A 26,737-nucleotide genomic window follows, 5' to 3' on the forward strand; every position below is an offset into this window, starting at 1 on the left:
TTTTAGAAAAATAAAGTTAAAAAAGTATCCTAAAATTAAAATTAAAATTCCACTGAACTCCATCCTTCCCCAAGTCTTTCCACACACACACACCCCTCCGCTCTGGGGTATTATGAAACCTCCCCCTCAGTCTCTTTGAAGACGCCAAAGTGAAGTTTCCCATCCCCACCCACAAACTCCCCATAAGTATACTTATACTCCAACCCCTCGATGGCCTCAAGCCTTTCTTTGCATCCCGGAGCGGAGATCCCTGCCAAATCATCCAAGGCATTACTAGCATACACAAGCGTGTACGTTGCTGCCAGCATCGCCAGCAAGTGAATCAGTTTCCTTCCCGGGCGGATAGTGTGTATTAGTAGGGTTACCAGTATAAAAATGATATTATCAATATTGCGATGGTGAACATTGTCGGCGAGAGCGTTATGCGGTCGTCCGCTAGGTATGTGTAACCAGGTGTCGGGGTTGGTGCGGGGTCGCTAGGCGATGAGGAAGGAGAGTAAGAGAAGAGGGAGGAAACTGTGGAGGAGGGGGAGGAGGACCGCTGCAGGGTGGTCGGAGCGGGGAGGAAGAGCGACCGGGAGTGGATCGAGAGATAGATTGCGAAGAGGGAGGTTATGATCCTTTCGAATGTCTTTGCGAGGGTAGCTTCGTTGGGGAGGTGGGTTTCCTTGCCGTCCATAGTTGGGTCCAAAAGGCGCATTAAATGGTTTATCCACTTTAGTGGATGGGGTTCAAAGCGTGGGTCCAGCTCTCCTGTGGACAGTACTCCGAGGGTTCTATGGAGCTTCGAGGCGGAATTTGCAAGGCCCCATTGGAAGGAGAGATCCAATGAGGATTGAATGGGGATTTCGGTCCTTTTAGCCAAGGCTAAGGGGTCGGAGCTGAAGAAGGAGTCCGGGAGGGATTGTTCGGTATTTGGTAGGGGCTCTACTGAAAGGATTGTTTCCTTTGGTGTGATATCTACCCAGGCTTCAACTGTACGGAGTTCCTGTGAGCACTTTAAGCCGACCATCTCGGCTTTGCTAAACTCGCCGGATGGTAGTTTTTCACCTTGGCCCCAGCCAACGATGAATTTGCCCCAGCACTTGGAGTCGCGGGGTGAGCTCCAGTTTGTGAGTGGTTTTATGAAGTCTGTTGAGTTCTAGGCTGTGGGCGACCACTCGTATCCGCTATCGGGAGCTGGGCAACCCTCTGCAAAACTATATACGCGGTTCAAAGTTACTCTCTCGGCGCATTCGTCTTCTACCTCAGCATGGTATGACTTGCTCCCGACTTTGAGAGTGACGTCCCAATCTTCATTCTTGAGAAGTTGGCACTTGACGTCAGCTCCGAATCCTCTTGTACCGACCCTCCTTTTGACAACCTCTTTATGTCTATCCGCGCCCTTGTATTTGGTCGAAACCTGTGGGAGGAAATAATACTCCTTAGAAGTCTATTGCGGCAGCTCATTGTGTCCAGATAAGTTCCCCCAGAGAACATAGAAGGCCTCCGGTTGCGAGCGAACTTGAGACTCCGGGAAAGAGCTTCCGAACCTTGATTGTGCTGGGATAGAGATGTTCTGTGGCCATAGAATGGGCTGTTTGGCATTATAGTACTGGTCACCAGCGAATTCGGTGGCTTTGAGGGGTTGGAAGAGGCCACTAAGAGCTATTGTGAGTAAATTCGCAAAAAGGATAGCAGATGCTAAGACTCCAATGAGAGTTCTTTTGAGAGAGTAGGCGTGCAAAATTTGGAAGTGTGGGGGCGTTTTCTCGCAGCTGGTTATTATTGAAGATCTCCCAGACATCCCACCCTTTTGACTTAGGTCCTCAAAGGGTGTGACTATACAAGCATATCTTCCTAACAGACTCCAGAGTGGCTCTATCGAGACAGCTACCAAGGTGGGTAAATATGAGAAGAGCAGCTTAGACACAAAGGAGGAACCTCCAATACGAGGGATGCCTGTAATACATGTCAGCCGGCAAACCTATATGACACCTCCGGGGTTCTTACCTCTGCGCTTTCTGTCATATATAAAGAGATAAATGAACCAATCAGAAGTGCCAAGAAACATGCCAAAACTGCTGCCCCAAAGGCAATAGTAAGCTCCCACTCAGGCTCTCGTTTGATAGATGTTATAGCCTCCTTAGAATTGGGCAATTTCAAAACACGCGTGGGTCTCTTCGAAGCTGTGAAAGTTGACTCTTTCACTCTATCGATCTGTGGTCCAATACCTTCGATAACCCTTAAGCAATACCGATGGCCTTTCCACAGTACCTCCTCTAATAGACGCTGGCTCATAAATTCGGTGCCTTGGAGATCAGAACGCAAAGCATAGCTGGTATATAGTCATCATAGTTACTGCCAAGAGGCTTGGGTCGCCATTTAGATTAATTGGGCGCTTGCGAACATTAAAGTAGAGTGCTCCAGCCCACACGACAATGAACGCGAGCGTAGTTTGTAGGAGTCTACACCGAACCTCATCAATGACAAAGGCCTCTACACGAAATACTCGTTCGATAGGGATCCTCTTTCCGCTCTCCTTATACTCCACTAGCTCCTGTGATACAGCCAGAGCGAAAAGAAGTCGGAAAGAGTTCTTGTATGTTTCCAAGAGCTTTGGAGGGTAGAGTAAGGTAGTGTTTGGGGATACTCAGCTTCCATCGCAAAGCTTGTTAGGGTGCGGGGGTTAAGATGGCGGACTCCTGATGGTTCCAGGAGAAGATTAGCACCAGAATTCTCCCTCAGCTGGTAATCAGCGTCAGGAAACTCGGCCGGAAAATAGCCAAAGCCAACCATGCCTGGGAGAGTATCCCAGATTGTATTCTCGGGGACAAGTCTTCCTGTTACGACAGCATCCTCAAAGACCTCTCTGATGAATTCGGAGAATGGCTCTCTTTCGCCGATTGTGGTCGAATTTGCAATCACTCCCGTCTCTGCTCATACCTTTATTTCCACCTCTTGCTTCCAGTAAGACGGTTTGCAAAACAAAGCACTGACTGTATGAGGAACATGGACATCTCCCTTTCCTGTCATGTTGTAATAATCCATAATCCAAGCCATTCGGTCTGCCCAAATTCCTAGGAAAATGTTTTTCGCATGACAGTCTGCAGGATTACGAGCCTAGAGGGAATAATAAGTCCTATTGTACAAAGGCTCCCGAACATTGACCTTATGATTCATGAGCAGTGCTGAATAATCACTCTCGAAGTGCATTGCTTCTTGAAGTGAAATCCTTGTTCTAAAGCTTCCTCTCACTATTCGTAAGACCAAGAGTATATTTGCATTGAGACTTCGTTCCCGTTATTTGTATGAGGAACAAATTTTTTTTTTTTCAATTGATTCCCACTCCGAAACCCCTGGCTCACAGTCCAGATCCGCTTCATACTTTGTCGTTTTGGCTACCCAATGTTCCCGATCCTAAAATCTGTCCGCTTTAATGCTCTTAAAGTCTAAGGGGAGGGCGGCAAAATCAGCAGTCGTGAACTTTGGAAGCGCTGACCTATCCCTCCATGTGTATTGGTGGTCAAGGTAGGCAAATCGAGTGGAAAAGGCGGATTCCTGTCGCTCGAGCGGCATCACCTCTGCTTGAGTTGCCGCACCGCGCAAGGTCCTGGTGATAGTTGCCCTCTCAAGAAGACCACCCATGAGTCTTCCTCAACCTTTAGCCGCTTCGTGAACACCTAGGGGGAGGGCAGTGGCTTACGGCGTCACAATGAATAAAATAACTACTAAAATAGTGGAGGAGAAGAACATGGACCAGTGTCTAGATATTCTTATTGTGAGGTTATATACCGGCGAGGGGCATCCCGAGAAAACGAATTTTTCCTACCTTCGACTAAACGAGACAACAGGAACCGCAATAGCAAACCGATATGGATATTCAAGCAATAGTGAATTGGCTGCGTCAGCACCTGCCGGTTGGGACAATTGAAAGTATGGCTCGAGACGTTTGAAGTCGTGGTCCATCCTCCCAGCTAGAAGACCGAGAAAAACTGCGAGCAAAGTTGGTAGGTAGTCTAACAGGCATAGAGCACTCAGCCGCAATTCCCCCTTGCCATCTCCCAGAGGTCCAGATATGTCCATGACTGATCCTCTTGCTTTGGAAATCTGCAAAAGTCCCTCTGCGACTCCAATGAAAATTATACAGATGACCACAAACATAGCAAAAAATGGGCCCTTCATCGTCCATGCCTTCCAATCCCTGACAAGATTACCTTCACGTTCCCCGGTCAGCGATGGGTTCTATTCTTAATGGAATGTGGGGATCCACCCCCGTCAGTCGAGGAAACCATAGATATACTACTCCAATTCCAATCCGGTCTGGACACCAGTGGCCGGAGCCCTTGCAAAGGGGTTGGCTTCCCTGGAGGAGCGCCCGTAGAGAACCCACTCAACCGGACACTATCCCCCGAACTGTCTAGATGCAGGATGCTATCCATCTTGTTATAGTTTACAGAATCCATAAGGTGTTTTGGGGATGAATATACAGAAAAGAAAACTAGCAAAGCATAGGCAATACCGGTGGGAAGAGTGTGCGTAAAAGCGAAAAATGGCTTGATGAGAATTATGATATACGAGTAGCAGCTCCTAGAGTTAAGTACCTTGCCGGAGTTAAAATACCGGTAGCATAGGACACAGGCGAAATTATACCGACAATCTAACCGCTCGCCGGGGAATACTCGCGCAGCGACTTGCAAAGATTTGATACCCGTTTCTTGACAAGAGCCTTACAAAGAAGTGTCCGAAGTTTAGCTGACAAATAATAAGGGGTTCTAAGTGGGGCAAATTGGCACTGGTTGTGCTTGGGTACCCCACGGCACCGGTAGTACTTGGAGTGGACCATTCGCAGTGCCGCTCTTAGTCTGTGGTGAGGGAGTTGCTGGCGATTAGTATCTTGGCAGGGCCCAACGCAACTCCAGAGAAACCCCCGAATGTGCCATACTGCTGGTTTCAGCTTCAGACATGACTGGAAACTCTATTTAGCGACAATTTCACCAGTAGGCTGGTCCGGTACGTATTGTACCCCATTTGCAGAACCGGTGCGGCAACATACTGTGGTGGGCTGGCAAGTAGCCAGGGCAGAGAATACGACCAAGGTGCCTAGTGTTTTGGGGGAGAGGAGGGAAAGAGAATAGGATTATCGAGGGCTGGGCAAGAATGATATTCAGGAGGAGCAAGGAGGATTTTTCATGAGAGGATGCCACTGTTATCCATTCATTTCATTTCCCTCTTTTTCTCTACCTTTCCCATTTCTTGATCCATCAACCTTTTTCATCCCTATTACCTAAAATCCAACAATACTGCTGGTAAATTGTTGTCGTTCCGGCAAGCCCAAATACACCTGCCCTCAAGAAAAAAATTCTTCGTCCGCTCTAGACAATGGCAGAATATTTGACAGAATGTATATTTTTTCCTTGACCAACGATTCCTATGGTGTCGAATACACACCAAAAGTATCCCGGACCCAGAAGACTTGCGAAAGTATCGCCGTAGTGCTCGGAACATCACAACATCAGTACCACTTTTCATGACCGTAACAGAAATGGCTTAAAGTAGGATTGCAGTAGCAGATGTAGTCAGGGTTACTCGAATAGGCTAGTATTCCAGATTTCAATCTGGACCGGAAAGTCTCAGCAGCCCATAGAAGGAGGTCAACTCAAACACGAACTCCACAACAGAAGAAAAGTGCCCCCCCAGCTTTCTATACAAAACAATAAAAATTGGAAAACTCATAATGATAAACTCCCTATAGATTCCCTTCCTATCATCAGAGTTTGAAGGACAGGATTTAGTGTAGTCGTTTCTGGTGGGTAATTGAAAATCGGAATTTTGCATGGAAAACCTGGGGGGGATTACATTTCTTTTGCTGCCAATATCGAGGATCATGTATTATACCGATTGGTGCTTGAATCCCCTGGCTTCCCAAAACTTAGCTCCTATCAAGAGCAGCGCTTCCCCCGGAGTATCATCCTCTTCCATGCCATGCAGTGAGACATCCAATCCTTCTAGTAAGGCATCGTACCGAGAACCTGCGGGAACCGAAATGTCACATTACCGCGCTGTGTTGTACAAGAACGGTGAGCTCAATGGACCCCAGCTGATCCCAAATAATCCTAAATGTCAGCCTCGGCACCCAACAGCGGTGCACTATTATCAATGGCGGAACTAGTAAGTATCCTTCGGGCACTCAAATATGGTAGGCTCAAACAGTATCAAGTTATAGTGCCCTCCATCTCGCCCTCCATTCCCTCGGCACTGGATTTCTCAAATTTACTATCACCACCGACACAGTACTTTTATGATCTTCCTTTCACTGCTCGAGTAATATAAAAGTGGTATCTTTCAATGTCCACCATATGGGGACTTGAGCTCACATGGTCTAGCCTACGCACGCTTTACTACTTGGGCAGCTAAAGTGCTGGTCAAAACTTGAATACCGAGTACCAATGCTCAGAAAATATCCCATCGACCAGGATGAACATGGTACGTGTACACTTCTCATAGATACAAGAATATTGTGTCAGTCTGTGCTCGGGTATGGAGATTAGTGATGAATCAGACGGAGGTGTGCGCTGCCGAAAATATATGTGCAAGGCACGGGAATCTGTAGAGTATGTCCTCAGCCACTGGTACCCCTCTCCGTCTCATCATCACTACCCTCCATACCCGAGTATGTCACAGGCGCTTAGCAAGTGTAAAGTACAGTACACCCCTTCCGATGGTTGATCTATCAGCTGGAGGCGCCAACCCTACCGCTGCGAGCACAACACACAAGCGCATAAATTAAGACTCAACCGATATCGAACATCCGCACAACACCTTCGCCTATACAAACATTTGTCACTTCCTAGTTTCCCAGGATTCCCCAGGATCAGGAGTGGTTCGGGTGTGGAAATCGTACACGTTTTTTTTCTGCTGGCCGCATCACAGCGGGGTGCTCCCGGTCCCATGCTGCTTTGGGTGAAGACCTTGGGTCGATCCAAAGCCATCAACCATATCGACAAGCACTAAGACTGAGGTGGCCGATAGATGAACACACAAAACCATTCGGTAATTAGCGGGGTGAAGGGTTCTGTCCTTACATGGAAGAAGAAATGTCTTTCCAGGGTGTTCGCCTCTATGGTGCTCGGTATTCGCTCGATCTTTTTTCCGACGCTAGCGTTTACCCGCCGCATCCTGATAGGTCAAGGGTCACTGCAGATTCTCTTGGTTTGAAGATCAGGTTTCTCTCCACCGGTACGATGAGCGATAGAAGGGTTTCCAGCGGGCAGCTTGCCAAAAGGAGTCATCATTATCTCCCTCAAGGATGCTACTAAATGAGTACCTGGGAGGCCGCAGTAGACTACGTTTAGGAATATCTCCTGGCTTGCGGATGCACCTGAGGTACTGTCGTAAAACTCTTGGGATCTACCCTCTCCATCAGCCCTAGAAATTTTGCGAGAGCCTCTAAATCCATCCAGATATCATCACTTAACGGTGATAAGCCCCGTTAGTAAATTGTCCATGGTGCAATAGCGGATATAATGATAGTGGGCAAATGGTACTCACGATTTTATATGAGTTTCCTACACTTGTGAAAAAGGTGGCACACAAGGTACAGTACAGTGCATTGCAATAATATCCAATCTGGACCCTGCTCTCAACCACCATGGTAGAGCCAGAAAATTCTCACAATTTCTACCTTGAGAGTCTGGGAAATCTCCTATAGCACATGGCCAAGTGCTCTTAATTCTATATCGTTTTCAGATAGTTTCGAGTGTTTAAAAACCAGCCATTTTTGGTTTAAAACAGGGCAAGGAATTTTGTCGCTGGGATGGTACAGTACAGTACTGCACATACCCAATGGCCAACCCGTCAGCCGGAGAATCCAATTTCGCGCTCAGTAGATTACAGCACTTGTATGCGAATGAGTTATGATGCACCATCGAAAAAAAACAAACCCTCCAAGTCAAAATCCAAAGCCCCATTGCACTGCAACTTAAGCTTGTGCGCAAGCAGTAGGGGGAGGGGGAGGTCACGAGCGCCCAGGCTAAACGAACAATGCACTAAGAGTCTCTTGGCAAACAGTAATTTAGTTTGGCACGTTCGTTGAAGCCCCCCCCCCGCGCGCACTCGTTGACTCCCTTCCCGGGTGTCATTTCACCTCGAGTGTCGTGTACTTCGAAGTACCGTGAGCCAAAACGTCAAGGTAGGAATCCGCAATGGGGTTTCGAGGCAGAGAATACCACGATTCTCAGATCCCAGATATGGAGGATGCGAGCCCCTTGAGGATTGATGGATGATTCGGGGCGACATGGTGCCATTGTACGCTCTGGGAGGTTACAGCGAGGTATGAAGCTATCGAGGGGGATAATCGAGAATGCCAGACATGGAAACTGATCAAAACGTGGAACGAAAAGTTGGCATTCCAGGAACAAGGAAATATGCTCCACTTCCTTCCTTTCCCTCATCTCGCCACTTCAGCCAGTAGCAGCTACATGAAGTTGTGGTTCGGACAGAAGGGGTGGAACCGCAAGTGATCAGCGGAGAAGTACCATACTCACGATGGATACAAGAGTGAAAGTCCTGGAACCCTCTCGGAACTTTTTCGCTATATTCCAGGGGAAAGCATTTGCGCATATACTGGTCCGACCACGAAATTACCACATGAAAACGGCGGGGCATAACTGCAGGATATCCGAGAATTTTGAAAGAGCGGTACAAAAAAAACAATACTCCCAAAGCGGGGTATAGCACTAAGTATTCGGAGTGATCCCTAGTGATCGCTTGGCACTTTTTTATCACCTGGCGAGATAGGACTCTTACATGATCGCTTGTAACTGCACATTATGTGACGGGATATAGGCATTGCGGCGCTTGTAACTCACGCACTATTGCCCTCCTGGATACAATTCATATCAGCGACCTCACCGACGGAATTGTGGGTAGAATTGCCCGTCCATAAGCTAGCACTGCCCGCTGCAATGATAGACTATGTATACATGCCAGCCGGGGGGGTATTTGGCACAACAGAGGAGCAGTGGGGTTATTATTCTACACTTCTTCACGCTATTAGAACCTTAGAACCTGGAGGCGGGGGTTCAATTGATTATCGGATACAAGAATTATCAATACCTTCCTACCTCCAACCAGCAATAACAACCCAAGCACTACTCCCTCAAGAACCCAATTCGCCCGCAAGACTATGATTCCCGTCGCTATAAGCCAGCCACGGCAGGGGGAAAATATCCGGCCGGTTTCAAGTTGAATGACCACACCCCAACGAGAGAGAAATTTGATTTCCTCGAGATGGGAACTGGAAGAGCGTGATGGTTGGATTTAAAGTTGGGGCATGTTTGTAGGGGCTATATAATACCACGTGAAATATGAAGCTCTATCCTATGATGCAAGAGGGGTCCCGTAATCCGTTCAGAATGGTAGAGGTATGATAGGATATCGAGGAAGAAGAAAAAAACCCCTCTCTATTTCGTGACCGCTCCCAACTTTCCAAGGTTCTAAAGTACCACCATTATAAGCTTCGCCTGCTATTTCTCACCCATCGATTAAATATATACATATATATATATCAAACGAAAAGGATTCCCGCCCCCCCCTTTCTACTCCTGCTCGCGCCTATATTGTGCATCCACCCTCCTGATTCTGCCCAATTATCGTATCCTCGGACACTTGTATGTAGGCCGGAGGGAACGAGAGAAAAAAGAAAATACAACCTGACGAGGCTATGATACATACAAAACCTAAAATTCCGAGTCAAACCCCGTAGCGAGTGATACACCATGACTGACACGGAGTACAGTACAGTATACCCCCCCTCACACACGCATACCCGGTAGATTTCCCCCCCTTTCAGTTCGTGAGTGCTGGTGCCGAGTGAGCGCTACCAACCCCTTCCCAACTACGGGCACTAAACTATGTGGACTAGTACTGGAGTATTCGGGAGGCGCGCTTGGGTCAAGTGGTGGGAGTGGGAACTATGATGTCATACCCGAACGCGCTTTGTTGTATCACGATACGATGCTCGGAGGGGTCGGTGCACCAGAGCACCACCGCTTCATACAACAGACGAAAAGGTGAGGGGGGGTTGCAGCACTAGAGAACAGTAGGGAATGGATGAGTAAAACAGTTGGAACGAGTTTTGCTGTTGCTGAGATATCATGCCGGGTACGATATCATGTTAAAAAAAATATATTCACTTCAGTCTGTCAATTATATCATACCGGGCAACTAGCTCGGTTTTAGACAACACCGGAGTCGGTCGGATCGAGTGTAAAAAAATTAAGTTCTCAGTTATTTCCTCTGGACGAAATGGAGACGCAGCGTTACCAGGGTACTATCGTACTGTACGAGTACTCGAGTACTTTACAGCACCCGTCCGAGAACTCCTAAATACGATTCCGGGGGGAAGAAAAGGGGTATTTATTGATTCCATGGGTCAAACGAAGATGTCATCCCATGCCCGCCGTTCACCAACCTCCGATAATTATCTCAAAACTACGGTAGACCATCAAACTCAACCCCAAGCATGAACGCAACAAACCCCAAATAAGAAGATTAACAATGAATGTAAAGTAAATCTGGAAGCCCCACTATTGCCCCTCCGCAACCATGACCCGCTTCTCGTTACCCGCCTCTTCAGAAGTAGCTTCTCCTACGCCGGCGGTACCGGTGTGTGTAGCCTTCTCCTCCTGGGCAATACCCTCGCCGTACAGCTCTGCGCAGAGTGCTTCGAGGGTCTTACGTTTCTGTTCAACCACCATAAATTAGCAACGACATAATGTTGATAACGGGTAAAAAAAAAACTCACAGTCTCAGGAATCAGCAGGGTAGTGAAGATCCCGGCAAACATGAACCCAGCGAAAATCTGCATCACGTGATTCAGCCAAGGTGAGGCGTTCTTTGCCGTGGCGCCCCTGGTCCTGAGGGGGCCGATGAGGACTTGCGCGATGATTGCGCCAACTTTGCCGCTTGCGGCGGAAATTCCATGGGATGTGGATCTATATCTTGTCGGGAAGCACTCGCCTGGCACCAAGAAGGTGGTAGCATTGGGACCAAAGTTGAAGAAGAATTGGCAGAGGATGTACAGTCCCAGCAGGGCATTTGAGGACAAGTGGTGGAATCCGAAGCCGATGACAATGAACAACCCCGTTAGCAGGACGAAGCCCATCATTTGGATTGGCTTGCGGCCGACAATGTCCACCGTGAATACAGTAACCCAGTATCCCGGGATCGCACCGGCGCAAATGAGGATCAGGTTTCCCACAGCGTTATTGTAGAGACGGTCGTATACATTGTCCTTCGCAGCGTATCCAATCTCAGCGAGAATGATGGAGTTGTTGAGACCCAAACCGTAGAAGGCCACATCGAGTAAAAACCATGATCCAGCAGTCCCAAGTAGGATCTGGCCGTATCTCCACTGCAGGAAAACGCCCCAAAAATCCTTCCATGAAGCCTTGGGCACTTGGAGATCGGCCGACTGCTGCATCGCCTCGACGCGTCTAATCTCATCAATTTCTCCGGCTGCCTTGCCGGCGAGGTAGGCACTCGCGTCTGCCTGACCCCTCTCAACATCCCGGGCGACATCGAAAGTGTACCTGGGGGTTTCGGGGATTGTGAGGCGGTAGTAGAGGGCTATGCATGCAGGAACGGCGCCGAATCCGATGACGATCCTCCACATTCTGTCCACAGCGGTGCGGCAGGCGACATCGCACTGGCTGGGTTTGGCTGCGGGGTGGGTTTGGGACTTGAAGGCTACGGTGACGATCAGGGCTACCAGCGCAGCGGCAAGTTGGCCAATTCCCTGCATGGCAAACACGGCGCCCATCATGGCACCACGCCACTTTGTGGTTGCGAACCTACAATGCCCCACTTAGTCAACCCGAAGACCAGGTTTGCGACTCGGGCAAGATGAAACCTACTCGGAAGTGATGATAGAGGACAAGGGGTAATCTCCTCCGATACCAATTCCCATAATCACTCTCCAGAAGACCAGCAATCCCACCAGATGCATGGAATAGGACTCGGAGGTGAGGGCCTGAGCAAGGGTAGCAACAATAATTACCAAAAGTTCAAGTCCGTACATCTTTTTCCGGCCAACCACATCGGCCAACCACCCGAATAGCAACTGGCCAATCACGGTTCCGCCAGAAGTAGAAACCTTGATGGCTGTGTCTGAGTGTTCTGGAATCTTTCCGGATTTCCAATAGACGAGGCCAAGCATTCCAGTCACCATATTGATGGCAAAGATCTGAATGGGCACCCCGTCAGCAGGAATTGGTCGGAATCGGAAAAAGCAGCACTTACATCGTAGGCATCAGTGAAGAAGCCAACACCCGCAACCACTACTGCGCGCACATGGTACCACCCAAATGGCGCCCTATCGATTTCCGCAAGGGCGAGACGACGACGCTCGTTCGGGTCCTAAGTGAGTGGTCCTTATCAGTATCATTCTGTAGCTGAAAGCGAACAAGCCACCGCCAAGGCAAACAAGGCCGCTCTGATAGGCCATGTTCCTCCCTACTCCTCCTCCAGCCAGGCGGGGGGGGTAGATGAATGAATATTAAGAACGAACCGAAACATGAGCAAACTGATTATTAAAGTTGTGAAAAGCCGAGTTTCCACCCGCAGTCTTGTTCATGGCTGTGATTGTTCTGATTCCCTTCCCTTTCCTCTTCCCTCTTGTCTAACGGAACCACTGCAGCCGTTTCTTTCTCAATATCGACGGTGTCAGCTCAATTGTGCAGCGCTGGACCTGTATTGGCGAGAGGCTCCCCACAATCTCATCCAACACCTACAAGTAGATGGAAAAAAAAAGAAAAAAGCTAATGAATAAAAGACCCACTACTGCACGAGCACAACTAGCTATTTGGACAAAAGGGCAGAATCAAGCCTTCGCCAAGTACCAAGAGAAGAGCTTTGGGTCGGCAGTGGTGGTGAGGTAGGGTGGTGGAGTACGAGTAATGGTATGATAGAACTTCCTTTTTTCCCCAAGGTCTTGGACATTTCTTGGGAGGAAGACAGATTTAATACTCATACACCCGGCACCGAAATTCCGGCTATCATTGCTCTTTCCTCCTCCCGCCTCCTTCCACCACTTGGAAGCTTCCATGTCCCCACGAGGCTCCGATGAGCCGGTATCCAAAGTGGGGGAAAAATTTTCACGACATTTTTCTAGCTATTTTTTTCCTTCTTCTTTTTGACTCTTGTAAAGTGGGCTCTTTTCTTTCCTTTTTTTTTTCCCCCTAAAATTCGATCTACTCGAGTAGGGTATCACCTTTACTGTTTCTAGCCGGGAGTTGGTACAAGCAACTCAAATTGGATGCTGGTAAAGGCAAAGCCGATCTTCCTGCAACGGGAGTCCATCCCCACTTGGAAAAAGAAACTATAATACTGATCATATCGAAAGGTGGAGAGTGTTTTGTCTCTGCTTCAGCCAATGGGGTTTGGTGGTTCGAGCACGTTGTGGCGTCACCTTGTATCACTGAGTGGTTGCTTACAAGTTCAGCACAGTGTGAAATACTCAAAGGAAAGTGTGGACGAGAACATTAGAATGCTCTACCTTACTTGTAGCCCAGCCCAATCCTCAGGGAGCCATGGAGAGGGCCTCTTTTTTTCCCCCCTTCTACTCGAGCAACCTACCTTCACCTTCCAAGGATGGGAGTACCGTACCATCATCATACACGGATAGTATCAGAGATTAAATTGCTCCAATTCCCTATCGCTGCTCCCCAACCCCCATTCCCCTTTCTTCCATGCCATTCCCATTCCCTCCCGCACTGCCTGCACTTTACTCGAGCACACCCCCCCACCCCAATTCATTACCCTCTTCCCCACCCACAGACAGAGTTTCGAATTGTACAGTAATGCCCGTCTCCCTGTTTCCTGGTTTCGACAATAAACAATGCCGCTGCCTGCCGCCCATTGAACCTGGATCTTCGCAGACCGGGGGCGAACGGGCTTGCACGGAGCAATCGCCCAGAATAGCAGTAACTTACTGTACGAGTACAATATCAGCCGGTATCAAAACCCCAGTGGTGATAGCCACCGATAGTACAGGTATTTAGCATGCGCATCGTCATCCCCCCATCATACGAGTAGACTACCCGACAAACACTATGGATGACTATGGATGAGGCGTTTTTCGAGAATTGCAGTGCGGTAGGGTGCTGTACTGTACCCATACTCGAGTATTGTAAAGAGAGAGAGTATCGCTTTTTGGTGAAACATCCGGCCACTACCGGTATCGCGGGGCTGACACTTACTTGTAGCGACGTCCCTCCATCCACCACTGCGTGTCTCTCACGCCTCTTCTGCGCGGTTGGGGGGAGACAAGGCTTATTGCTGGCGGCTCCCGTGATACAGGGGGAGATTTTTCCCTTGTGCGAGTACGAATTATAATATGAGAAGCATAAATTTCGATCAACACCCCACGCGACAACAAAACATCGGAGAAACACTGATCACACTTAACGTCATGATTGGAGGCCCTTTCTCGCCCCACTTCACTCCTTCCGAGTGGGGGGGACTCTCCGGTGACCGAATAACTGCGCTAGTAACCGCAAGGTGCAAGTGAAGTGTATACGGGGGACTATTCGAGTGTAGTGCTCGAGTAGAACCACCCTAGAGTAGCTTGTATGAATAGAGTATTATTATGACAAACAATTTACCGGTACCGGCGTCGTGGAATATTGACCCGCTTGTAAGTTGTAACGAAATACCGACAAGCGTTGATCCAATACACTAGATTTCCATACTTGTACAAGTACTAGAATTATGATAATTACTTTTCCCCCAGACTACGAGTACGATAGCCCGGGTCTGGACATGGCTGAGCACTCGTATCCTCACTCCATCGAACCCAGCTAGAGAAGCCGAGGCATCTGCCTTCAGGCGATAACGTAAGAGCTTCAACTAAAGTCAGTACAAGTACAGTTGTACGAGTACTCACTTCCTCCCGACTGCACGACACGGCGTGGGCGTGCTTGTGTACTCTACCGCACCGCCTTTTGCAGGTATCGGTATTTGCCATAGCACTCTGGGCATAAGTGGGCGAGACACCAATGGACTTTCCCCCACCTTTCAAATTCTGGGGAAAAGAAAAAAGAAAGAAAAAATCAAGCCTCAAAATCCCCCCCCCCCCAAAGAAACGAGGTAAGTCTGTCATCAGGCATGCTGTACTACATCCACCGGTACGATACTAATTTACCCTTCTCGCTGCTCGACCAAGTTTCTTCTTTTTCCCATACCTCCATAGCGAAGAGCACTCGTCTGGGAGTACGAAATTCTTTCGAACCACGGTCTAAACCCGCACAACCTACCAAGGACGAGGCGATAAACGGCGAGTGCTTGATTGCTTGCTTGCTTGCTTTGCTGGGACTGGCTGTGAGGAAGCGTCGCGCAGTATCATACGGTTACGGCAGGACGTCAATTTCCCCATCTCCGCGAGACCACCGCTAGTCCGTTTTCATGTATCATACTATATCCGTACTTCACTCATGCAGAGCAGGGCAGGGAAAGGAAGAGAGAGATCGATCTATGGTACAATGCAACATTAAGTGAAAATACCAACAGAACCGGCGAAACTTTGCTGCACGCACTACCCCGGACTACACTCACACCCACACCCATACCTCATCATGCTATGTCTTACCTTAACCCACCGCGAATAGCCCCCCACGATAACTCAGCCCTGGGGAACATGGGTGGAGGGTAGGAGGGGAAAGGGAAGGGTGAAGAAGAAGAAGAAAGGAAAAAAATCCACCCGATATACCCTACCCTACCGGTATTGCTAGTGTGTTGCTCATATACGATGAGATAGGAAAGGGAGGAAGGCATGCACCCCGCTGCGTCGGGGAAGGAAGGAAAGGACGGGTAAACTACTTTTTGTGTTGAGCTATTCGAGGTCATCCGCTTCAGTGGGGAAGCAAGGGCCCGGCGATTTGTGTGCTGGCGAGCGGTCCTATGCATACCTGCCAGTGCTGCAAGGTTGGATATTGATTCGAGTACTGTACGTTGTACCGGCACTATGCAAGTACGATTTGAATACACTCTATCGGTACTCCCACTATCGCGATTGCCTTTATCAATCATTGTACCGTACTCTGATAACTTTCCCTCCTCCCTCTTCGAAAATGGCAATAAAGCACGAGACCAGTCAGAACTGTTTACTTGTATGACGAGAGAAAAGCATCGGGGACATTACCGCTTCCAGCGATAATTATGCAAGCACGCTGATCCAGTTTTCGATAAGCCATGGCTGACGTGTGGATGGACCAACCGGCAATGACAGGACCCCCGGCACGAGTAGACTAACTGCCTCACCAGAGGAGGGAGGGCATACTCGTGGCGTATAAGTTGTAATGGATATCGTGCCCCGTTTTTGCCCAGCTCGACAACTCATAGGCTGGATAGTTACGATGCCATACTACTTGGCAAATACTACTCGTATACCCTGTCCTTTCCACCTGAACTCCTATTCCACCCGAACCCCCCGTAGCTCCTTCTAGGACTCGCATATGGCCTGCGGGTACTCGAGTACCGGTACCGCACCCGAGTGCTGTACAGTACAACTTGAAAACTTTGGTGCCGCGGCTAATGAGTCTCTGTAACCGTGGATCCCTCTACTCGAGTACACCATAACTACCACCAAGTTGGAAGGCTCTCCTCGCCACCTCACCAGTGTATGATGGTCTCTCGTAGTTGGGAAGATTGGGTCCGCTAAATAGGGTCTGCTAATAGGGTAGGGTCGGGAAAAGTTTATTGTTGTCTAGGCTTGGCAGGGACTGCCAAGGTATCATAGTGAGGGGGGTGTGTTTGTTGAGCCTCATTGCTTCTTTTGACGTTCGCCTCGGGTGAGCAAAACCTCCTCCAACGAACTCATGGCGGTCTAACGATTTGATTCGGGGTTTGACGGTCAACATTGCATTTTATCATATAAATGACGGAATTTCAGGGCGATTGACCAAGGAGTTTGCCACGCAACTGAATTTACGAGATCTACAAGACTCGCTTCGCCTCCGGAGTGTGCCTGACACTTTGGGGAATCGACACTGGTTAACGACGACGACAACAACGACAGCAACACGGTGGTCGACGTAGGAGACGGTCTATTGGTGACATATTTGAGGGCTCTGTGACTACGAGAGGGGTGGACAGGATCAAGGGGTTCTTCTCTCAAGTGCCCCAGAGTTTTCCCACTAACAAGTTGGTGGTCGTGGGGGATACGGTATGGTGTCATGGCTTCCGCTATCCTGGACCATCGCCCTATATCTAAGCAAACAGCAGACTAGTCTCTAATACATATAGATTCTTCAGCTAAAATGACCTCAACAGAACAATACATCGACTACCCAACCCTTCTCTCCCCGACCTTCTCCCCAACAACCTTCTCCAGCTCACTTATCTCGCAGACCAACCACCCCAATGAGCCACTTGACCTCACAACCCCCCTCTCGCGCGTCCTCTTTGACCTCCAGGAAATCGACACAACCCTGCACACCTTAACCACCACCTCTTCTACCTTACTGTTAACGCACACTGCCACGACGACCCACGCTTCGTCGACCCTGCTCTCGGCCGTGACGGCGCAAACGGCCACACTGAACACGGCGTACGAGCGGCTACGCCGCGAAGTTATTGACCGCGGTGACCGTGCAGAGGAGGTGGTCTGTGCCGTGCAGAACCTGCACGCGACGACGAGGGTGCTGCGGGAGGTTAGCCGTGGCGTGGTGCTTGCTCGGCAAGTGGAGCGGCAAGTGGCGGATTTGGAGCGCGGGGAGTGGAGCGCTATGGTTCGGTGCTCTTTTAGCCTGCTAGAGTTGGGGAGGTTGTTGGAGCAGGGGGATGGATTGATGGAAGTGGACCTGGCGAGGTCGCTGAACGAGAGGGTTTACCAGCCTACGCGGTCGAACATCATTTCCCGGGCGAAGGAGATAATCACCACATTTTCACTCCTCACCCCGGACACATCAACCCCCTCCTCCACCACCACTCCTACCCCTCCATCCAGTGCCGCCTTCACAGCCCTCCCCTCCACCTCCCCAGCCCTCCGCCAAAAGCTTTCCAGTACTCTCCAATCCCTCTCCCTCCTCTCGCCCCCTGATCTTCACACATCAATCCGCACCCTCCTGCAGACCCACACAACCGCCAGCACTAACCTCCTCACGCGTGCCCTAAACTCACTTACCACCCTCGACCGCACCCTCGCCGAAGTCTCCATGCGCAGCCTCTCCGTCGCCGCCGTTGAGGGCTACCTCGACGGCGTTGGCCTCGCGCAAACCGTCCTAGCCGAACTCGATATGCGCCGTCTAACGACAGGGTTTTGGTGCGGCGTGGCGGCTGGCTGGGAGCCGAGGGTCAGAGATGTTGTGCTTAGGGGGGGCGCCAGTGCGAGGATGTTGAGGGCTGGCAAGGAGAGGGTGCGGGAGGGGGTTAGGACTTGCGTTCATAGGGGTATGGGTATAGAAAGGAGGGAAAGTGGTGAAGGTGAGGGGGGTTTTGAGGTTGCCATTATGGTTGGAGCGTTGGGGAGTTTAGGGAGATGACTTTGTATCATACCTAGGAAGGGTAGGATCATGTTAAATCACTCGTGTATTGGTGTTGGAAACAAGCGGTTGGTTATTGTGTATTTATCTCTAGTTATCATACCATACCTAGTACAGGTATCCTACAGTCTCCAAATCCCTACACGATAACCCCCAAGTCCCTCGGCTTCACTGTCCCCACTAGCAATCCCACACATTCAATCACGTTCTCCGCCTCAAGTAGATGGTAATTAGCCTCAGTCGGCTTCGACGACGGGCCAACGGTCACAGTGAATAGTCTCTCCTTGGGCAAGTCTGATTGTTGGAGTGCGCGAAACATATCTATCCCTCTCCCGCAGTCGTTAGTCATCTCCCATCCTCAAGAATTGCGAGAGCAGATCATACCTTCGTCAGTAGTATCATCACCCGCGCAAAACACCATAGCAGGCGTGCTTTCTGCTTCGGCGACTAATTTTCTGGCTATCTCACCCTTGTTGACGAAGCGCGGGCGGACTTCTAGGTTTGCTTTGCCGGTCATCACTTCCACGTCATAGCCTCGCTCTTTCATCGCGGACTCTAGTTCCGCCATGCACTCTTTTGCTTGGAATTCGCCGAGTTGTTGGTCAGAACGACGGTAGTGCCAGGTTACCGCTACGTTTTTGCGTTCGACAAAGGAACCTATATTCACTCTCATTAGTTTTCCCCTTCCTTGGTCAACCGGGGGGAACGTACCGGGCGTGCGTTCGGTATACCAGTTGAATATGTCAATGCACAAAGCGCTCCATGACATGTTCATTCTTTCCGCCAGATTGACCCATTTGTCGGAACCCGGCTCGCGCATGAAGCAGCCGTGTTCAGCGCTGAGTCCCAACTCGCTAATGTGGCCGAGCCACTTTTCCAGGAACGCTTGGTCACGGCCGGAGATTACCCAGACTCTGTTTCCCTGTTGCTGCGCGAGCTTCTTGATGCACCTAACAACTTTGTCGGAGGGTGTGGCCTGTACAGGATCATCCATGATGTGAGTTAACGTGCCGTCGTAGTCGAGCATGAAGATCCGTTCGCCGACTTCTCCTCTCTTCAAGTCCTTCTCCGTCTCATTGTACATAGTGTATAATCTCTTCAGGTCGAGAGCAGGTGTGAGCGGGCGACTCTGGTTGTAAGAGAGTTCCATGATAAGTTTTCCAAGGAAGGCACTATTCCACGATTGTACCGTGTTTGTAATCACGTATTTATAGAGTTTGCTTTGAAGCTTGCTCTTATCAACGGGGGTTAAGTTGAGGCAAGTTGCGATTGCCTCTGCCACACCAATGGTGTTGGTCGGGTTCACAATCACCGCATCGGTTAGGCTCTCGGCGGTTCCCGTGAACTCCGACAGGATCACCGGTCCATGTGTCTCCTGCTGGCAGATAATATATTCCAGCGAGGTGGTATTCATTCCATCGCGAATAGAAGTGATCAATCCCAGATCAGCGACGCGGAGGAGTGCAAAGTACTCATCCGGATCGAGATATTGTGGGTAGTGGTGCACTGGTGAATAATGCAGAGACCCATACTTTCCATTGATGTGGGAGACAAGTTCGGCAACTTGATGCTCAATGGTCGAGGATTGGGAAAGCGATGATGGTGACGTTACTTGTATTAATACAACCTTTGACCCAATGTCAAATACTGTTCCTCAACTAACCCTCTACCAATTAGAATACGACCATACCTGACCAATGAATTCCGGATGCCTCTCCAGGAACATTTCGAATGCCCTCAACTTCTGCACCACACCGCGAACACTATCGAGTCTATCCCTGCCAACAATAATGTGCATGCCCTCGTACGCTTTTCTGATAGTCTCCATCTTCGCTGCGACATTGGGCCCCTCCGCTAATTTGAGAACCTTCTCCGCATCGATTCCAATTGGCAAGGCCTCGACTGCACAATGCGCACCAAATGCATTGACGCCTTTCGCCCTCCCTTCTCTATCCGAGCTCTCTGTCAAATCCAACAGCTTCTTACAACACATGATGAAGTGTAGCTTATAAGGTTCCGACTGGAAGGCGACCATGTTTGAAGCCAGCATTCCCACGAGAATTGCCTTTCTCCTTGGGAGGACACGGAAGATCTCACTCGTTGGCCAAGGAGTGTGGACAAACAATCCAATATAGGCGTCCTTGCCAAGGCGTTGACGCAGTAGCTCTGGGAGAATGAGTAGGTGGTAGTCGTGAATCCAAATGATGTCTCCCTCTTTGTAAACTTTGATAATTGCGTCTGCGAAGGCATCACTAAAGAGGCGGTAATCGCGCCACCAAGCTCTCTCCTCCAAAGCAGCTTCCTCCTTCGATGAAACATGTTGAGGAAGTATGTAGTGGAACAACGGCCAAATCACTACGTTAAAATCAGTATCCACATTACATTCAATGTCTGCATAAAGACAAATACCTCTCTCAGCATAGTCCCTCCACCGATCAACGCCAGCGATAGGCAAGCCTTTCTCGTCATCACCCAACCACACAGGCTTGATATCACCCCACCCATTCTCCTTGCCTTTCTCAGCGAGCGCCGTCTCGGCCGCTTCCCTATCTTCTTTACTGATTCTGATTGTTTCGTCTTCCTCCTTCTTCCCGTACGCCCCCTTCATGGTCATTCTATTCCCACCATCATTAATCACGGGAACAGGTGGAGAAACGTGATAACTCATAGCCCTTTTCAACCCTCTGGCCTGACTCGTATTTACAGAGCCCGGGCCACCGCCTACATCCGCATTTGTCTCCCCCTTGAGTTCCCGAACCTCTCCGGTCCAGCCGACGAGCACCCTCTCCCAGCCGCCATCGCCGAGCCTCTTGAGAGAGTCATAGAGCGCGGACGAGCCTCTTCTATTGCCAACCTCCCACTCCCCCCCGTGACGATAGCCAAGTGTGTAGGGTAAGAAGCATGCGGCAGAGATGACACGACCAGTGAGGGGCAATCCTTGTGCAGCATCTACAGGAGCGAACGTCTTTGGAGTTGATGTTTCGTTTGCAAGTGGAGGTGAATCGTGTGGTTTGTTTGAAGTGAAGGAGGTATTTTTCTGTATTGGCAAAGCCTCAAGAGGCGGTGAACTAGTAGGGCTAGCCTCCCGCATGTTATTTGATATGTTGATTGAACAAAGGCAAGCTAAAACGGAGAAATAAGAGTGAAGGGGGGAATAATGGGAAAAGGGAGGAGGAAGAAAGAAGGAGGAATGGGGAGCAAAGGTTACGTCATTGCGCTTCAACAAACCCTCCTCCCTAACCTTCCCTCCCTCTCTCTTCTTACACCTCCAGTCACTCGTTAAATTAAGTTCCTTTCCCTGGCGCCCGTGGTACTGGCAAGTTTACTCATCAACTAATTTCCACAAAATTTTTTTTGATACTCCGGCTTATTACTAAAATTGCTCTTTAGCACTCGTGCTATCGACCTATTAATTAGGGCGAATCAAATAACCCCACTATCCGTAATTGAACGACGTTTGCGAACACGACCACCATTGCATAACATTGAGATCCAAGCAAAAAAATTTGAATTCCGGCGGTATAATACGCATGCAACAGCAGTTGTGTTCGCCCAACGCCATTTAATCACGAGTGGCGGTCCTTTTAATCATCCTCGCAGCGATCCGTTCCAATCAGAGCACTAAGTTAGCTTAAACTATCATACCTGGATTGAAACTTCAGTCCCTCCTGGCAAAAGCGGGAAAGCGCAGTGAGAATAAACTTCACTACTGGTATTGCAGCACATAATCCCACCCGAGTAACTGAATTTTTCTACAAGTGAGTATCAAGTATCGATACTAACCTAGGTATATGCTCGCATGAATTTGACTTTTATTTTCCCATCCGCTCATTCCCACAAGTAATAAACCCCCCTCACAAACCTAAAAGGCAAGAAAACTAAGGAAATGGAGGAGATAAACATTGGTGGGATAGTAAGAGGAATTTCCGAGATACGAAACGAGGACCACGAATCCATTGGTATAATCAGTCAAGAAAAACATAAGGTGTAAACATCAATCCCAAAAGAAAACCCAAAGCCCGGGGCTCCCCTCACTCAAACATCTGGGGCATTAAACCCATTGCTTTCACCGCATAATCTCCTCAAAGATAAGCACTGAAGAGAGGGGGGAAAGAAAAAGAAAAAGGTTAGCCTTAACATTGTTTTCTTGAAGGGTATTTGGGAAATAAATAAAGCTTACTCTTTAGTTGCTCTTTGCTCAGTTCATCCTTTCTTCTATCAAAGTCAAAGAACTCATCGGGAATTGGCGGTGCGGTGGGTTCATCCTCAGGGTCATGGTAAGGCTCAAGGTAAGGGTGCTTTAAAGCATCTTCGACAGTAATTCTTTTCGCAGGGTTAAATGCCAATAGCTTCTCTAAAAGATCCAGCGCCGATGCGGATGTCTTCGGGAACATGGCAGAGAACGGAATTCTTTTCTTGAATGGAAGTGAGCGAATGTATTCACGCGCACGACGAGATTTGATTCCGTAGTAATCCTCCATGGTAGGCGTTCCAAGAACATCCAAAATCAAAGTGAGTTGATGATGATCTGCCAAAAGCATTGTTAAGACTCTTGCTAGAAAATGTGATGAGATATCACGCACAATCTTTTCCTGGGAAGAGAGGTTTTCCACTCAGCATTTCCGCTAAAATACAACCCACACTCCAAACATCAATAGCCTTGGTGTATTCCTTGAAGGTCAACATTATCTCTGGAGCTCTGTACCATCTTGTAGCAACGTATTCAGTCATAAAACCAGAGTTGTCTTCAGTGCTGGCGGCAGATCGAGCAAGCCCAAAATCACAAACCTTCAAATCGCAGTTTGCGTTAAGCAACAAATTCGAAGGTTTGAGATCCCTGTGCAAAACATTGGCCGAATGCATGGCTTTCAGAGCACGTAGGGTCTGGTAAATAAAGTACTGGCAATGATCATCCGAAAGATCTTGCGTGCGAATCACACGATGCATATCAGTTTCCATAAGCTCCTATTCCCCACCATCAATTAGCAGTGATAAGCTACTACCCGTCCAGTATACGAATCACGAACCTGTATGAGATAGACTTCGGTAAAGGTCTCATAGTTCCTTGGCTTCTGAATATCCAGAATACTGATAATATTTTCATGATTGAAGTATCTCAACAACTTCATCTCGCGAAGCGTCCTCAAGCAGAACATACTGTGATCGAACGGAGTAATCTTCTTAATTGCAACCTTTTGGCCCGAGGGTTTGTGAAGAGCCGAACTAGTCAAGCAACCATCAGCATCTCCATCAGTTCGGATGAAGCGCGAAAATCCATACCACACAACTCCGTAAGCCCCTTCGCCGACAACATCCTGGATCTCATACTGGTCGCTGACATTGAAGGAAATTTTCCTTGAAGAAGAATTATGCCTAGACATCGTCCTTCCCGCTATTCTTCGCAAATGCCGGTTCACGAAATTTTATAACGAGAGGGTATACTGAGAAGAAAGAGAGAATAAAGAGGAGAAATATCTCAAGCTCCTTTCGTTAGAGGGGAGGGAGGTGGGTATAAAAATGGAACAAATAGTTCCGGAAGCGAGCCTGGCGCTGGAGAATCTGAGGCAGGATAGGACCTCCAATGTGTAAGCACGGATTCCGACATGTCAGCTCCCCGGAATTTTTACTAAGCGGCACAGCGGGAGAATTTGTGGATAGGGAATCGAGTAGGGAAGGGAGCCTTGATGGTTTCGGGTATCGATGCGGACTGCGGGTAAGAACGGACGTAGCAACTTACAAAATAAGAAGGATGTCCAGTCAAATAACGGGTGCTCTGGCTGCAAAGTCAGAAACCAATAAGGGAACGGAGATCTCTCTTGGAGATTATGGACAAAGGGGGTCGAGGAGAGTGGAGTGGGAGAGGAAAGGAAGTGTGGAAGGGTTAAAGTGGGTGCGGGAGACGGGAGAGGAGGGAGATGGAAGGAGTAATAGTAGGTGGTGGGAGGGGGGTGAGAGCTCAGTCGAAACGGATCCCAGTAGCAGGCCCTGTTCATGGTGCAGACCGAGGGGCTTACCCGTATTGTTTACCGAGTAACAGGAGCTATCAAACCCCACAATTTCATAACAACCCGAACAAGGAGGGGAGGGGGTTCAAAGGGGAGGCGTGGGGTGAGTGAAAGATAAATAACGAGGGGACCTCCCTCAAAATACATGATGGGTATGTAGGATATAGATGGTAACTACAGCAGAGAGAGAAACAAACCTCGTATCGATGGATATCAGTGCGAACGGTTGTTGTAACACCGGTAGAGTATTGGGTGTGTTGTTAGACCGGGGGAACGCAGTGTTAGGATAGGATAGGATAGGATAGCGGGAGTGTTGATGTACTCGCTTCCTTTGTTCAGCGGTCTGGCCTCTCCCTCCCCTGGAAATTGGGTTTCTCTCGGCTGTCCGCCTTCGTCACACTAAGCCTTTGCTTTCGAGAATATTTTGTCCGGCGGAAAAGGGGAAGGAAGTTGTCTGCAGCTTGTTAATCACACTCCCGGTCAGTAAAACCTCGTGAACACGACTAAATGGATCGTGAAAAATTTCCCGTCAACCCTCATCAAAAGGGAAAAGGAAAGGGAAGGATGAAGGATAATTGCCCACCTTTGAATGAAGCCTCTGTATCGTGTGGTAGGTTGTATGGGAAACGATGGGAGTTGAGAGGAAGGAAGTGAGGGGTTGCCCAACAGCGAAATTGGAAGAAGGGACAACGAAACGACAGCGGGGAAGGGGAAAAAAGAAAATCATCTCTGACTTCTCCGGCCTTTTTCGGATAAGTCGACTACAAACCAAAAATTACTGTAATAACTCTCTGCTCGAGTACTGTACTGTACTCTACCGGTTTAATTTACTCAGTTGACCGGCGTCTACAATTACACATCTTGGTTTCTATGCGCGCGCAATGAACCTATTTTCAGCAAAGAATGTGGCACGTGGCGACACGCCTCACCCTATTCAGCTTATCCCCTGACCGGCCCTCCCCTTTGGCTCGGAACAATGTTATTCCAACGCCACACCTGATACCGAGTGAGGGTTGGTGATGGTTTGCTGTCGGCGGGGTTGGTTAACTTAACATATCTGGAGCGAGAAAAGAGATCCTCGAAATTGTGCGATAACTTGGCAACACCAGGTAATTAATCTTTGCCAGATAAGGTCTCTCATTGAGGGGTGAATAAAAGACCTCGCAAAAACTACCGTAGCAGAAAATTACCAGCAAATAGACAGATCTCGTTGCCGGTGAATTAAATTCCCTTTCTTATCACTCAGCCTCCTCCTCCCCTTAGCATGCGAAAACCCCTCTCAGGTGCACATAAAAAAAAACAGAAATCTGCATGAATCAACCGGAATTAAATTGCTGGTCCATAAAGTATCTGGACCCCTTTGCGCCAAGGAAGACATTAGTCAATAACCCAGGCTTCCGGATACACTCTATGAATTAGCAAGTGAAAAGCAGTTGTGAATTTGGGATTGGGAACTCTACTGGAAGCGAGAAAAGCATCCGGCCTGTACGAGTAGAGTAGTGTTGCCCTTGCTACGGGGTTGGCATACTTTTATGGAAAATGGCAATGGCTCGATCTGATCTTCCCAGATACTTTTGAGTCCATTGTACTTCTGCTCAGGTTGATAAAAATGCTTTATCTCTTGATCTCTGATGAGTGGCAATGTGGAGCACGGGAGAGGTGGGTGCTGATAGAAACAGATCCCAGAGTGAATATGGGTCGTCTTCCCCAGTGAAGATTGAGGACAGACAAGAGCGACATTACCAAAAAGAAAAAAACCCGTGGGGAGAAAGACTATTCACAATTGTTGCTTTCTATTCTCTTTTATCTTACCTGGTGAAGGTCCCACAGCGGATTCAACAACCCCTTTTGAATAAACCCATTTCATGACGAATGCCCATGGATTCATGACACCCAGAAAACATGACTTGATAATGAATCTCTGTGCTGCTCAACATGAGTCCATTTACATGTCTGACAGCACCTCAGATCGACATTTGTGCTCCGTCCGAGGGGGCAGCAATGCGCTGATAGATCAAGGCCGAGCGGAGGCAAAACAAGTACGGCTTACTGTTAGCTGAGCTCATGCTCGTGGGGACATGATTTGGGGGGATTCCAAGTCGAGCTGCTTCCGTTAACTTATCATACCTACTGGTAGCTCAAAACTGCTCAGAATGGTTTCCTTGCCGAATGCAGATCCCAAAATCCAGTCAAAACATTTTGGCGAATCAT

The 26,737-nt window shown here is 48.9% G+C and overlaps 4 protein-coding genes; 1 reads left to right on the plus strand and 3 right to left on the minus strand.

Moving 5' to 3' along the window:
* Nucleotides 1-10,374: 10,374 nt before the first annotated feature.
* GSTUM_00000548001 (uncharacterized protein) lies at nucleotides 10,375-12,959 on the minus strand. XM_002837842.2 has 5 exons: nucleotides 12,551-12,959; nucleotides 12,283-12,399; nucleotides 11,898-12,226; nucleotides 10,787-11,834; nucleotides 10,375-10,724 (listed from the first exon to the last, which is right to left on the minus strand). The coding sequence occupies exons 1-5, from the start codon at nucleotides 12,614-12,616 to the stop codon at nucleotides 10,569-10,571; spliced, it is 1,716 nt and encodes a 571-aa protein (XP_002837888.1). The 5' UTR covers nucleotides 12,617-12,959; the 3' UTR covers nucleotides 10,375-10,568.
* A 3,428-nt stretch (nucleotides 12,960-16,387) lies between these two features.
* On the plus strand, nucleotides 16,388-18,580 carry GSTUM_00000549001 (uncharacterized protein). XM_002837843.2 has 4 exons: nucleotides 16,388-16,829; nucleotides 16,931-16,999; nucleotides 17,165-17,203; nucleotides 17,293-18,580. Exon 4 carries the CDS (start codon nucleotides 17,298-17,300, stop codon nucleotides 18,519-18,521), a length of 1,224 nt encoding a protein of 407 aa, XP_002837889.1. The 5' UTR covers nucleotides 16,388-16,829; nucleotides 16,931-16,999; nucleotides 17,165-17,203; nucleotides 17,293-17,297; the 3' UTR covers nucleotides 18,522-18,580.
* An 8-nt stretch (nucleotides 18,581-18,588) lies between these two features.
* On the minus strand, nucleotides 18,589-21,612 carry GSTUM_00000550001 (uncharacterized protein; the record flags this gene model as incomplete). XM_002837844.2 has 5 exons in its annotated part: nucleotides 18,589-18,842; nucleotides 18,906-19,178; nucleotides 19,233-20,148; nucleotides 20,212-20,876; nucleotides 20,931-21,612. The coding sequence occupies 5 exons, from the start codon at nucleotides 21,610-21,612 to the stop codon at nucleotides 18,661-18,663; spliced, it is 2,718 nt and encodes a 905-aa protein (XP_002837890.1). The 3' UTR covers nucleotides 18,589-18,660.
* A 703-nt stretch (nucleotides 21,613-22,315) lies between these two features.
* Nucleotides 22,316-25,177, minus strand: GSTUM_00000551001 (uncharacterized protein). XM_002837845.2 has 8 exons: nucleotides 25,110-25,177; nucleotides 24,724-24,980; nucleotides 24,259-24,294; nucleotides 23,802-24,097; nucleotides 23,549-23,744; nucleotides 23,105-23,486; nucleotides 22,702-23,049; nucleotides 22,316-22,616 (listed from the first exon to the last, which is right to left on the minus strand). Exons 4-8 carry the CDS (start codon nucleotides 23,900-23,902, stop codon nucleotides 22,588-22,590), a joined length of 1,056 nt encoding a protein of 351 aa, XP_002837891.1. The 5' UTR covers nucleotides 23,903-24,097; nucleotides 24,259-24,294; nucleotides 24,724-24,980; nucleotides 25,110-25,177; the 3' UTR covers nucleotides 22,316-22,587.
* Between the last annotated feature and the right edge of the window lie 1,560 nt (nucleotides 25,178-26,737).

The sequence above is a fragment of the Tuber melanosporum genome (genome assembly GCF_000151645.1).
Source record: "Tuber melanosporum whole genome shotgun sequence assembly, scaffold_200, strain Mel28".
NCBI lineage: Eukaryota > Fungi > Ascomycota > Pezizomycetes > Pezizales > Tuberaceae > Tuber > Tuber melanosporum.

What these genes read in the sequence shown, in the direction of transcription:
- GSTUM_00000548001 (XM_002837842.2), bottom strand. Translation starts at nt 12,616, where the DNA reads ATGAACAAGACTGCGGGTGGAAACTCGGCTTTTCACAACTTTAATAAT. An exon ending in TCTTCACTGATGCCTACGAT is followed by an intron (nt 12,227 to 12,282) that starts GTAAGTGCTGCT and finishes GTGCCCATTCAG; the next exon opens with ATCTTTGCCATCAATATGGT. An exon ending in CCCTGCTGATTCCTGAGACT is followed by an intron (nt 10,725 to 10,786) that starts GTGAGTTTTTTT and finishes GTGGTTGAACAG; the next exon opens with AAACGTAAGACCCTCGAAGC.
- GSTUM_00000549001 (XM_002837843.2), top strand. Translation starts at nt 17,298, where the DNA reads ATGACCTCAACAGAACAATACATCGACTACCCAACCCTTCTCTCCCCG.
- GSTUM_00000551001 (XM_002837845.2), bottom strand. Translation starts at nt 23,902, where the DNA reads ATGTCTAGGCATAATTCTTCTTCAAGGAAAATTTCCTTCAATGTCAGC. An exon ending in GGGGCTTACGGAGTTGTGTG is followed by an intron (nt 23,745 to 23,801) that starts GTATGGATTTTC and finishes TTGCTTGACTAG; the next exon opens with TTCGGCTCTTCACAAACCCT. An exon ending in CCGAAGTCTATCTCATACAG is followed by an intron (nt 23,487 to 23,548) that starts GTTCGTGATTCG and finishes GGTGGGGAATAG; the next exon opens with GAGCTTATGGAAACTGATAT.